Source organism: Dioscorea cayenensis, chromosome 7 (genome assembly GCF_009730915.1).
Source record: "Dioscorea cayenensis subsp. rotundata cultivar TDr96_F1 chromosome 7, TDr96_F1_v2_PseudoChromosome.rev07_lg8_w22 25.fasta, whole genome shotgun sequence".
In the NCBI taxonomy this organism is placed as follows: Eukaryota; Viridiplantae; Streptophyta; class Magnoliopsida; order Dioscoreales; family Dioscoreaceae; genus Dioscorea; species Dioscorea cayenensis.
In genome coordinates this window covers 29134643-29148135 of record NC_052477.1, presented here as the reverse complement: position 1 = coordinate 29148135, position 13493 = coordinate 29134643, and the positions used below count along the sequence as shown (strand labels likewise).

The 13493-nt window shown below is 32.7% G+C and overlaps 2 protein-coding genes across 2 annotated transcripts; both read left to right on the top strand.

Annotated features, from left to right (window-relative positions):
- Window positions 1-6220: 6220 nt before the first annotated feature.
- Window positions 6221-9935, top strand: LOC120265732. The gene is made up of 7 exons (XM_039273690.1): window positions 6221-6624; window positions 6748-6859; window positions 7454-7616; window positions 8020-8168; window positions 8243-8394; window positions 9398-9512; window positions 9611-9935. The coding sequence occupies exons 1-7, from the start codon at window positions 6254-6256 to the stop codon at window positions 9749-9751; spliced, it is 1203 nt and encodes a 400-aa protein (XP_039129624.1). The 5' UTR covers window positions 6221-6253; the 3' UTR covers window positions 9752-9935.
- Window positions 9936-10943: 1008 nt separating this feature from the next.
- Window positions 10944-13438, top strand: LOC120265724 (L-ascorbate peroxidase, cytosolic-like). Its single transcript, XM_039273683.1, is given in 11 exon segments — window positions 10944-11047; window positions 11138-11273; window positions 11346-11430; window positions 11432-11521; window positions 11610-11675; window positions 12335-12383; window positions 12540-12622; window positions 12733-12812; window positions 12954-13056; window positions 13138-13196; window positions 13283-13438. Coding segments are annotated over 11 exon segments (846 nt in total). The 5' UTR covers window positions 10944-10968; the 3' UTR covers window positions 13299-13438.
- Window positions 13439-13493: the final 55 nt, after the last annotated feature.

The window sequence follows — 13493 nt, the reverse complement described above, 5'->3', positions numbered from 1 at the left end:
TAACACTATTGATGATATAATAGCTCCAATAGAAGTATATATGAATGAAAACATGGAATTAGTGTATATTACTCCAGATTTTTTAATTTCTTTAATTAGTTTATATAAACATATAAGATTAGTTATTAAAGCAAGAAGATATAGTATGACAATTACAGAACCAAATCTTCTTTATCATGAAAAGATATATTGGCACCTAGAGTCCTTATAAAAACAAAGAATAAAAAAATTAATAGCCTTTTATTTAGTGTTTTATTTACCGACTAAACTCTTTTTTTTTCTATCTCCGTGTAATATCTATTGAAGTACCTGAGTGGGGAAGAAAGGAAATAGTGAGATTCAAATAGAGTAACAAGTATTTAGTTCTATTTCTAATTAGACTTGTTCTTGACTTTAGTTTACCAAGTAGAAGAATTAGTAACATATTTAGTAATTATCTTGTCAAGAGAAGGATACCTTAGTCTCTATTATTATTATTATTCTCGTTATTATTATTATTAAATATATAAAAGAGTGGGTTTTTAAAATGGGAAAAAGATAAGATGAAATCAGAACCGTAGGATATGGACGGTGGAGAGGAGGAGGAGGAAGAAGACAATGAAAACTTTCCCCATCCGGTAACCTCGCAATGTCGAACCGGCTATTCTCGTATGTAAACTTTTTATCCCCTTCTGGAAAGCCCACCCGTGTACAGACAAAGACCGGCCACCGGCTGGGCCCGGTTTGACCCGGTGGATCGCTCAGTCCCATCGCCTTTGCTTTCATTTGGCTCTTCTTAAATCCCTCATCCAATAGAAATTTGCCACGCTATGCCCCACATTTCTCAATCGTTTTTAATGTCTTATTTTCCTTTTCCTAAAGTTGTGGACCTCGTTGCTCTTTCAGTTGCTTAATTATTTTTTCTTCTTAAAAAACCCCCATAAAAATACTATTATTATTATTTTTTTTTACAAATTTTATCCAAACATAAATATGGTACAAAATGTACCAATTACTGTAGTTTAATAACATCTTCAGGAGAAATTCTTCAAAAGACATACAAATACAAAAGTACACCGATTACAATAATTTAATGATTTTTTAAATATAAATCTCTCTATCATTCCTTACTATGTAACTCGAGAAGAGAGCAATGCACAAACCTACTATATGGAATCTAGACCATGGCATTTGAGGGACTCAATTCTCTTATAAAAGTACTTGTATATTTCATGATTATAATAATAATAATTTTTTTTTATATTTTTCAATACTTTTATTTGCTTATTGGTATATAAATCAATTTATAAATTTTATTGTACATTCTTTTTTTTTTTTGACGAAATGTGGACAAGCTATGAGTTAGGGTGGTGCAGAGGATGGAATGTACTTGTGCTCTCACCTTATATATACTAGATTTTAAATTCTGTTCTTTTAGTAAAAAGGTTCGATGCCAATTAAATAAGAAGTTGTTGGTTTTATTTAATTTGTTGCGTTTAGATATGAAAATAAAAACCAAATTAAATGATAGTTTAATTTTGATAAAATTTTTAGTTGATTTTTATTGAAAAATATATAAAAATAAAATAAGCATGATTTGTAAATATATATACACACACATAAATTTGCATATAAGTAAGTTTTTTTTAGATATTTGACTCACCAGTGTGAGTTATATGCTCTACATCAGTCTAGCCGTCTAGGTGAGGTAGCGGCATACAAATTAATTCACACAAGCACGGTTAAATTCACATCTTTTAAGGGGTATACGTGCACATGCACAAAAAAATATATATATATAATATAATACATGATATATATATACACACATATATATATATATATATATATATATATATATAAATAAGAGGGTCAGTTATCCACTAAATTTTGTAGATAATTTATTACGGATATTATTTTTCAAAGAGTTAGATTGAAATTCAATGGTTAACATCATTCATTATATAAATATTTTTTTTGAAACAGTATTATAAACAACAGTTAGTTACTAAATAGTACATAAAAAGAGATAAACCGTGTTTTCATCTTAACCATCCTATCTTCAATCACAACAGTAAATAAAATAAATCCTACATTTTCACTTTTATTTACACATTTCTCTTTATTTAAATTAGTCATCATGTGAACACTCTACTCGTGTTCTCATATAATGAATGCTAAGACAGATCAGGGAGCCAATCTCAGAACTTAAATTAGAATGCAATTTAAGAACGTTGATCGATCCTCGATGATGAGTATGTGACAGTATAATGTTCTGACAATATTTATACAGTAGCAGGCACGTGCTCATTGGATCATTTCTTTAAACGTCATCTATCTCCTCTTAAGTTCTCCTCTCAACGCTTTTTTTATTTATCTGGGGATGTTCCTGTTAGCGTCCCCAGATTACTTTTTCTCATATGTATATATATATATATATATATATATATATATATATATATATATTTATATATTTATATATTTAACTTTTAAATGGTATGCAGGTAAAAAGAACATGAAACATATGCAATATTTTTTTTTAAATGATATAATGTGATAGGGATTGTATATATTTATAGTAAATGAGAATCTAAGACTAAATCAAAGGGTTGAAAAGGTAATTTTACCATGAAAACAATTATTGGTGTTAGAATGGGTATACTTGGACAAATTCAAATAATAATTAAATAATATAATTTATAGCAATTATCACATGTTTTGAATTTTGGAGCATTTATAAAGGACAGAGACCCTTTTTAATAATGGTCCTCTTCAAGCAAATACTCCAATTTTAGAGGGACATGCTTATAAACAGTAAATATGGATTTCAAATTCTCTTTAATTTCGATTTAATTTTGAAAAATAAGCTAAATATAGTAAAAATGAAAAAAAAATAAAGAGTTGTGATTTTTGACTAAATAAATGATTAGAATTATAAAATCTTTTACTTAATCTTTTATCAAAGGTTCATACAACCAAATAAGAATGATTTGAAAGGTTATATATGTATGAGCAAATACCATTTTTTTACACAGACATATAAATAATTTCTTATTTTTGCTGGGCAAGCAAGCAAAAAAATTTAAATTAAAAGTTTAACCCTAAAAAAAGTACCTAAAAAAGTTTCACTTTTAAATTTATGGCAATTTTTTTTATTAATTCCAAGTGACATGATTTTTTTTAAAAAAAAATCAATGGGGTGCATAATAATATATTTAAAGACACTATATATAACAAGTAAAAAACCACAAGTTTTTATTTATTATCAGATTTTTATCTTACTCAATGTAAAAATTATATTTAGCTCATCTTTTTTGTTTTCTCAAAACAACCTTCTCTTTTCTCAATATATCACAATTAAAGTAATATGAAAATCCAAAGGAAACTTACAAATTCTCTTGAAAATTCACAAACAAGAGACTCAAAAAAGCTTTCAATTCTTATTCCCTGATTTGCTTTATTCCCAATTTGAAACACTTTGTTTGATTTGCTTGAATGAAGGATCAAATCAAAGGACCAATCTATCCCCTTTTTATTAGAAAAACAAAGCTGACAATGAGTTCAACCAAGTACCAAGAATCCATTATAGATGGAAAACATACCTTTGTAAAAGGTATCAACTTTGATTTCTAATCTGTAAAAAAGACTCATTAATCAATAAAAACAAAATAAGAGTCTACAATTTTGATTGAGAGACAAATGATTTGAACTTTAAATTAATTTTTGAATGGATAAAAAGAAGAAAAAACAAAAACATGAAAATTGTGAAGAATGGCATCTTGGGAATGAAAACAACAGAGCATGACCACCATTTTGCCATTTTGGAAGTCTTTTCTTAGTTGCTATTTTCTTTTTTCAGATAGAATTCCTTAATAGTGACTTCCATTCAATGAAATCAAAAGGAAATTTGCATCTTTGAAGTGCCTCAAGCATCTTCAATCATGCAGTAAAAGAGTCCAAATTTTGCTTAAAAGAGAAGTTTTGATGAAGTTTGTGATGTGGATTTGGAATTTTAGATTAGTATTTTTATTTTATTTTTTAACAAATGTTAAAGGGCATATAAAATAATGGAAGTACACACGGATTAGAAATTCGATAGTCTAATCTGTGCAACTTCATATAGCGCACAAAGGATTGGGGTTGTAAGCGTACATCCACAACCGATTACCATTGCTAGGTCAAACAGGACTTAGAATTTAAAATTTGTCTTAATATTTATTATTATTATTTTAGATCTTGACCATTATATGCACGTAATATTCATTAATTAATTTATCAAATTTAATGAGAAAAAATGATAATTATATATATATATATATTTTTAATTTGACTCGATGGTTTAAAAGTCACAAACTTTAAACTAGTTATAATACTTAAAAAATCTGGACCACCGTATACCTTCATTTTAATTATTTTCAAATTTGAATTTCAAACAAGAAACATTTATTCAAATTTAACAAGTGGGGAGAATTTTCTTTTTCTTTTTTCTTTTTTTATAATTTTCAGTCAAATTATAAGGGGTCCTTTTGTCTTTTGGGAAAAGAATGTATTTGCAGACACCTGAGAAAGGCCCAAATTGCATATTGAAACTAGTAGAACTGGCCCAATGTAATTGCTTGGATATATATATATATATATATATATATTTTTTGAGCTAAGGACTTTTCTTGAAAAACGTTGCCATTGTATTTTAGTTTAATAATATATAAATTTTGTAATTTTCTTCTGCTTTTATTAAATATATATACAAACATATTTAGACATTTTAGTTAGTTGTTGTGGGTGTTCTTCACATTCTTTCTTGGCTAAATTAACATGAGAGGGCATTTGTAGCAAAAGCATGATAATAGAACACTCTTGTAAAATACAAATATTAATCAGAATCACATGTTGTGTTGTTGTTACTTTGAATAAATGTAGCACTAAAACGAGAAAAATTAAATTAGAGGACTATATCTCAATTATTAAATAAAATCCCTGTTTCCTTGGTTTCTTACTGATGATTCTGGAAAAACATTTCTCAATATTGGATTGGATCAAGTCCATCAATATTGGGATTGGATCAGGTCCATCAGGGGTGAGGTGTTGAATCTGTAAAGCTCATTCTCATATCATTTATGATGAATGATTCTTTTGATAATTATTTATTGTTGAGATGCTTTGAATTCGATTGTGATGGTAACCCTACTCGAATTATGACTTGATCCAAATTTAAAGAGTTTAATCCTAAATTAGAAAATTCAATGAAGATCTTTGGTGTGCTTTTGGACTTTGGGCCTGCCCAAGGGACTGATTCATTGTGAATTATATTATATTATTTTATTTTTAATTTGAATATATATATAATTTTTTCTGTATAGTCTGTATTGGTTTTTCATTTGAAAAGAAGAATAAGAAATCTTTATCTTTTTACTATTGACGTAGGTCATATCGACCGAACCACCCAAATCTTTATGTACTATTGTTTTTCCTTTGTTTTCCTCCATATTATTGTTGGGTTTGTCATATCATTTATTGTGACGAGTAAATTTCTTACGAAGTCACTAACTCTTTAATTCATTTTCACTTTGATCATCGAACTTCAATTTGCATCAATTTGATCACTCAATTTTAATTTGATTTCATTAGGTAATAAATCAAATATGTCAACCCCTAATTGATTATATAATTATTCGAAAAATCTAAGTCGGTTCTCCCAATGACACATTATTAAGTTTATTGGAGGTGTCCATATTATCAAAAAAGAGCCACATCATTCATTTAGTGGTCCGAATCACTTGATAGTATATCAAGTGAAAATTAAATTAAAGTTAAATGATCAAATTGATACAAATTGGTGTTGATAATTAAGATGAAAATGAGAAGTATAGTCACCCACTTAAAAATTTACCCCACAACTATCATTTACTAAACTGTCACTTTTTTTCTTAATAACATCATCACCATCAGTGGATGTTGAGATTTTATATTGTATTACTAGCTTATTAGTTTGAATTTTGTAAATATTTTACTTTACTTTATTTTCTTTTCTAAATGTTTTGCACAGACAAGTGAAACCTTTTTGATCATTTTGATCTTTCACCCAAAAACAGTTGAACAAAAAAATTAAAAAAATAGTTGTTTGAATTATTTCTTATAAAAAAATAATGTATATAATTAAAAAAAAAACCTTATTAATTTTTTTTTTGAGAAATATATATAATAATAAAAATAAATTATAAAACAAAACCCTTGAGAGCTCCTTCGTCCCTCTTTGGCTTCCCTCCACTCTTCAATGGAGATTTGGAGAGCTCGAGCTCTCAGAGCCATCGTCTTCTCCCCCTTCTCGCCATTCAACAAGACCTCTCTTTGCTCTTTCCAAACCCTAGCTCAGCCTCTGCCGCTTTCATCCTTTCCCCTACTCCGCCGCTGCTTTGTCGTGCCACCGCCGCCGCGCCACCACCTGCTCCTCTTCCCGCGACTTCCCCTGGCAGCGAGAACTCTCGCTTCCCTATCTTCCGGGCCGGAGCTTGAATGGAGGGAGGATCAACAGCACACGCCTGTGTCCTGCTCGGAGGACGAGGGTTGTCAGGACCATCTCCTTGAGGTCCAGCAGGAGAAGCAGAGCCGCTTCGTTCCCGTCAAGGCTTACTTCCTCTGCACTGGGTTGGCACTCATCTTCTTCTTGTTCTTGCCCTAATTTCTAGGTTTTCAATCTTGTTAATCGGTGCTTTTATCTGGTGATAAACCATGGTTGTTGTTGTTGTTTTTATTTCTGGGTGGTTTCAGTATCGATTTGAAGAGTTTGCAGGCTCAGAATGCTTTCAATGTCATTCCTCCAACTTCTCGCGCCACCAATTATGTTGTTCTTAGGTTCTTTGACATTAAGGCTGAGCCTCATGTAAGCTTCTGTGAATCCTTTCATTTTATTTATTTTATGAGAGTAAATTCTTTGTTGATACTGAGTAAAATTCAAGTATCAAATCCTTGGCATTAGTTGATCATAATTGAGAGTGTGAAGATTTTTTTGCTGAGATTGTAAGGTTTGAAGTTAGAGTGCATTAATGGTGGCTTGGAGCCAGTATTAGTTTACTGTAACAATGCAGTTATGTTTCTTTGAAATAATGGCTGCTTCATGTATGGTTATGAGCAGGGAATAGTTTTTCTTATTGTGTGATTTTGTATAGCTTGATGTTAAGATTGCATTAGTTGTACCATGGAATCTGTTCTGGCTTAGTTTAACAATCTGTTAACAGGTTTAGGGAATGGTTGCATTTCGTAGGTGTAACAATGTTGGTGTGCTTCTTTTAGGCACTGGTTACTTTGTTTATAATTTGGAAGGAAGTAGTTCATCTCATCATGTGATATTGTATGATTTGGTGTCATTGATGTCATGTATTGGTTTAGTGAGCAATGATAGCCTTATTCATATCCACTGGCATGCTCTATGTTGTGTTTCATTTGAATGAATGTGTGTCTTCAATGATTCCTACAGGGCCTCGAGGCTGGTTTTGGGAATGAGAATTACTGCCACTATATGGTTGTTTTCCAATATGGTTCTGTTGTTCTTTTCAATGTTTCGGATCATGAAGCTGATGGATATTTGAAAATAGTGGAGAAACATGCATCAGGTTTGCTACCTGAGATGAGAAAGGATGGTATGTATGTCAAGTTTGTAAGGTTGTTCTTCTTTTGTATGTCATCTTTTAGTTGAGTGGATGGTTCATTATAGTTTCAGTGAATTAGTCTTGTGATCCAAATGGAAATATGGAATAGAAGTGTGCAAAGCTCTAAACACAAGTTACATATTCACGGTGCCTGCCGATAAGATAGGCACATATTTTTCCCTACTGGTGCGGTACAAGTTTTTAAAGATAAAAAAAATTCTATTTGTCACTGTTGTCATGATCAATATTTCTGAATCATTATAGTTTATAGTTTGTAGTTTGTTTGTGCAATAGGGTAGGTAAATGATCATGCATGCATTTTGAGATTTCTATCTTCCATCTCTTCTATTATGAATCATGTTGATATTTCTTACGTTGTCTTTTGGTATTATAGATTATGCGGTGGTAGAGAAACCGTCTTTGGAGACCTGGATGCAAGGTGGACTTGATTATATTATGCTGAAAAATTTGAGCATTGATGGAATCCGAACTATTGGAAGTGTTCTTGGGCAAAGTATTGCTCTAGACTATTACATTAGACAAGTATGTGGTAATCTAATTCTGCATCAAAATATGTTCTTAGGCATTTGAGGGATTTATGACAATTTTTGCTTTAGGTTGATGGAATGGTTGCAGAATTCACAGACATCAACCGTGGTATGGAGAAAACTGGTACCTTCACTATGCAAAGAAAAAAACTTTTCCAACTTGTGGGGAAGGCAAACTCCAACTTAGCTGATGTCATTCTTAAACTAGGTGTTTTTGAGAGGTAAGGTTGCTAAAAATACTTTTTTCAGCATCTAGTTTTCTTTTCCATCTCATATACATATTTTTATTGTATAAAAAAGTTGTCTTAATTCTGAAATTGACTGATAAGTTACATTGAGCCCCCTCGATAATGGCTAGAACAAGGTAGGGTACTAGGCTTAGCACTTCATATCATATAAAATTAATTGAAACAGTTATTTCAGGAATCACAGAAACTGTATTATTAACTTTGTTTCACTTTGGTTGTTGCATTTGCTAACCATCTGAAGGTGATAAGCTGAAGTAATCTGTTCTCTGTTGAATAGATTTGTGCTTCTCTTATAATACTCCCAATTCAAGTGTTACTGATTACTGGTTCAGATTGTAAATTCTAAGTATCTTGATCCTAAATCATCTCTTCTCATAAACTTTACATTTTGCTGCTATATGCGTTTAAGAAGGTTTGGTTTGTTAGATTGTTGGAAGAATTTAGCACATCATCATCTTATTTCTCATTTCAACTAAATAGATATTTAATGCAGCCTTTGCAAAATACTAATATCAGTTTGGTCATTTTTATACTTATTCTGACTAATTTCTCTGTAGTTGAAAAATTAAGCTAATTAATGGTGTTGCCCATTCACCTTATTTTCTTCTTTTATTTATTTATGGTTGATGATTTTTTTAAACCATCTTAAGTGCTGTGTCTGTGGTTGTGGATATGCATTACATTATGATCAAGCAATTTGATGTTCAGTCACATGCATGTTCCTTAGCTTCATCCCCTTACCAAGTTGGAAAATGGAAGCCACAGAGTCATCTATTCAGGTGAAGTGACTTATGTGCTTTATTAGCTTTGGCCTTGTCTGCGAATATAGTTCTCTGATAGATAAGCTTGAATAGTTTAAGATTCCGAGACGACATAAACAAAGAGTAATGCACCAATCTCTACTATTTTCATTATCACCATATTTGTTGGGCATAGTGGGTTCTATCTAATTAGTTTTACATTTGCTTGACCTCAGATCAGACATTGCCTGGAAAAATGCTAATTATGCTCAGATATGGGAGTATCTTAGGGATGAATACGAGCTGACTCAAAGATTTGGAAGCCTTGATTTTAAGCTAAAGTTTGTTGAGGTACATTGAATCTCTTTCTTGTTTGTGATCAATAATTTTCTCATGCATTCCATTCAAGTTGTTTCTCATAACTTATACGCATAACGTCCTCATTGCAGCACAATATTCGGTTCCTCCAAGAAATTCTTCAAAATAGAAAATCTGATTTCTTGGAATGGCTCATTATTATTCTGATTAGTGTGGAGATACTTATTTCTGTTTTCAACATTGCCCGGGAATCTCCAATATCTTCAATGTGAAAGAGATCATGGACTTCAGAAGCCACAAAAGAAATTCAAACCAATGCTTGAATAACTTCATGCCATGGTTTGTGTTCAGATTAATCATTGAGCTTTTGAATTTACAGTCTCCCAGTAACACCCTGTAAAAAAGAAGAGTTACATATTTATAATCTTGTTAGTGGTAACCTTTTTAAAGCATCAATTATTTGTTACAAATTTCTTGATAAATTGGAAAAATGAATCATATATATATATTGTGTCCTTTTAGTCTATTCAACAAGATACAGAGCATCTTTTTTTTTTTTTGGGTGGTCAAATGTATGTTATGATTTTGTATGTAGGTTTGTTTGTGGCCATTTTTATATCACTGATTTATGTCACTGAAACTTGGGGATTACCAGTTCAGTTACCCAACCTTGCAAATATCATTTGCAATCTTATATTGTCTATTTCTAAATTTCCATGAGCTGTTCTTTAAGCAAAATTTGCCTAATTTTTTTTATTTTTTTTAAAATTTTATTGAATTTATTATGCATTACATCCCTAATTAAACATTGAGCAAGACCTCCAACTTGATGTAAGAACTTTTTTTTTTTTTTGGAACAATTTAAATAATTTATAACAAACAACATAATGAATAATAAAATTTAGAAAATTCCAAATTATTTATCAGACATTAAACTCTCCATAGTATTCCGAGAGTATTTCTTTCCCAATTATTTTATGCCAATAATATATATATATATTTATGTTTGGAAAGGTAAAAAGGAAAACCATCCTTGATTTTTATTTTTCCCATTTAAAAAATTCAAAAAAATGTCTATAAAATACTACTAAAACCAAACCAATGTCCAAAAAAAAAACATCAGGCCCCCCAACCAAGTTCCATGACATGAATATCCAAAAGTTCAGTCAATCCACCACCAATTTACTGCCACGTGGCATCATTAACCTCACCATTACCTTCCATTAGTGCGATGGAATCATCTGACATGTACCGCGTTCACACTAAAAAAAACCCTTAACTAAACTACAATGACCCTTTCACCCCCATAGATCCCGACCCATTCCTTCCAAACCTTGTGGGTATTATTGTCATTAAGGATTCCACCCACCGTGACGTTTTCTAAATCAGACCGTCCAAATCCAGAACAATCTCATCCGTTAAATAAAGTCAATCGGACGGTGGACAACGACTACTAGAACCTTCTCTCAAGGGATACTAATATAAAGAGATGGAATGCGATGGAGGGTGGGAGCGTGGTTTGCTCGTGGCCGTGCGAAACCCTCGATTTGGTTCGAAGATTTTTCGGGGTGAGAATGCGATCGATTCGAAATCCCTTGAATCTCTGCGTTTGTTGCTGGTTTTTTGGTTGATCTTCTGTTTGATCGGTGTTTTTGCAGTGAAATCAACAGTGAAAATGGTGAAATCTTACCCGGTGGTGAGCGAGGAGTACCAGAAGGCGGTGGAGAAGTGCAAGAAGAAGCTACGTGGACTCATCGCCGAGAAGAACTGCGCTCCGATCATGCTCCGCCTTGCGTATGATATCGATCTTGATTTCTATGCTGTTTTCTTTGGTTTTTGTGGGGGTTAATGGGGAATGGTTGATAGGTGGCACTCGGCGGGGACGTATGATGTTAAGACGAAGACTGGTGGGCCTTTTGGGACGATCAGGCATCCGTCAGAGCTTGCTCATGGGTGCTAACAATGGATTGGACATCGCTGTCCGGCTGTTGGAGCCGATCAAGGAGCAGTTCCCCATCCTCAGCTATGCTGACTTCTACCAGGTTGGCTATCTATATAGTACTCTGGTGATTCTTTTGTTACGATCTAAGTGTTGGGATCTTTAGTGGTGTTGCTTTTGATGGGTTTCAGCTGGCTGGAGTTGTGGCTGTGGAGGTGACTGGAGGCCCTGAGATCCCTTTCCACCCAGGAAGAGAGGTATTCGTATTGTTTTCTTTTGTTTTTTTTGTTTGTTTGTTTGTTTGTTTCTGTTTCTAGTTGATCGTTGGGTAGTTGTTCCATCGGATTTTAAACCCTTCCTTTTTTAAAAAAAGAATTTTTCTTGATTGATGAGTACGAGAATGCAAAGCGTCATAGATTTCAAATCTTTTGGCACGAATCTTAAAGTATAGGATTTGATAAGGGACCGTCTTATGTTTTAACAACCGGACTCCGTTTAGGCCGGAATGGAAAAATGGGATGTTTCGAAAGTTTCCGGATTTAGTTTTAATGGCTATGATTTTGCCCAATCACTTTCAAAACCTAAATGATTTCATTAACTGGCAAGACGAAATTTTTGGTTTCATGTGGACTTCTTTGAGGTACTATTAGCTTGTCGGTACTCCCAATTGGAGATTAAATTCATTTTCAAAGAAGTGGCACTTGGTACTCTTTATTGTCGGAAAACAATATGATTAAAAGTAAGAAGAATTCAAAAAAGGAAACATTTTGTAATATGCTTATGATTTCTTTTAACAATTTCAATGTATCTAGGATATCATCTTTTCTTTACTACTATTAGCAGAAAACTGTAATTTTTAATCAAATATATTGGCTCATTTGCGTTTACTTTGATTAATTGCTTGTAATTGTATCAGGACACACCCACACCACCTGAGGAGGGACGTCTGCCTGATGCCACCAAAGGTACCACATTGTTATGGCGGTTGTTTTAGTATATCCAATATTGCTCCTGCCTGCATGTAAATTTGTATACCAATTATGTGAATTTAATGTGATATTCCTGACTCATGCGTGTATGTGAACTCTAGTTGAACAAGAAGTTCTGTTGTACTGCCACAGGTTCTGACCATCTTAGGGATGTGTTTGGTCACATGGGTCTGAGTGATCAGGACATTGTTGCACTCTCTGGTGGTCACACACTGGTATCGCCATAAACCCTTTCAGCTATTTCACCTTCCATGCTTGCCACCATTTCTTGCTTCTAAATGCCATTGATTGATGTTATATCTGTGTTTGCCTTGGAGTACTGCAGGGAAGGTGCCACAAGGAGCGTTCTGGCTTTGAGGGACCCTGGACCTCAAACCCACTCATCTTCGATAACACCTACTTCAAGTAATTTGTCACATCTTTTGGAAGACTACACCCGTTTATCATCCTAAAAGTTAATTGAAGTGCTTTTAGTTGTTTGAGCAGTAATTGATTTGATATATCTGTTTAGATAGAGTTTAGAATGATAATTTTCTTTTCCTACAGGGAGCTTCTGAGCGGGGAAAAGGAAGGTCTTCTACAACTTCCATCTGACAAGGCTCTTCTGAGTGATCCTGTATTCCGCCCCCTTGTTGAAAAATATGCTGCTGTATGAACTCATTAAATTGATTTTCAAATTATTCAGTTATTTACTCTGTACTGAGTGTTAATTTGTTTGAACCTGGTGTAGGATGAGGATGCATTCTTCACAGACTATGCTGAAGCTCACTTGAAGCTCTCTGAATTGGGGTAAAATGTGTTTTAGATTGTTAACACTCAACACTACATTGATTTCCAAGGATTGTTAACTTATTATATGTTTCTCTAATTCCTAGGTTTGCTGAAGCTTGAAGGACCAGTGGGATTGACCTGTGGGGAACTTTTTTGGATTTTATTTTTGGGGCTAAAACCAAGAATCAAGGGAAAATGTCTCTGTAATAAGAACTTCAATGTTATTTTCCGTTTAATTAGATTTCCCTTGTTCTTCTCGATGTTTGGTTGTTTCCTGTGGTCACTGAATATTATGTCATCTATATGGAGAAGAAC

What these genes read in the sequence shown, in the direction of transcription:
- LOC120265732 (XM_039273690.1), top strand. Translation starts at nt 6,254, where the DNA reads ATGGAGATTTGGAGAGCTCGAGCTCTCAGAGCCATCGTCTTCTCCCCC. An exon ending in ACCTGAGATGAGAAAGGATG is followed by an intron (nt 7,617 to 8,019) that starts GTATGTATGTCA and finishes TTGGTATTATAG; the next exon opens with ATTATGCGGTGGTAGAGAAA. An exon ending in TAGACTATTACATTAGACAA is followed by an intron (nt 8,169 to 8,242) that starts GTATGTGGTAAT and finishes TTTTTGCTTTAG; the next exon opens with GTTGATGGAATGGTTGCAGA.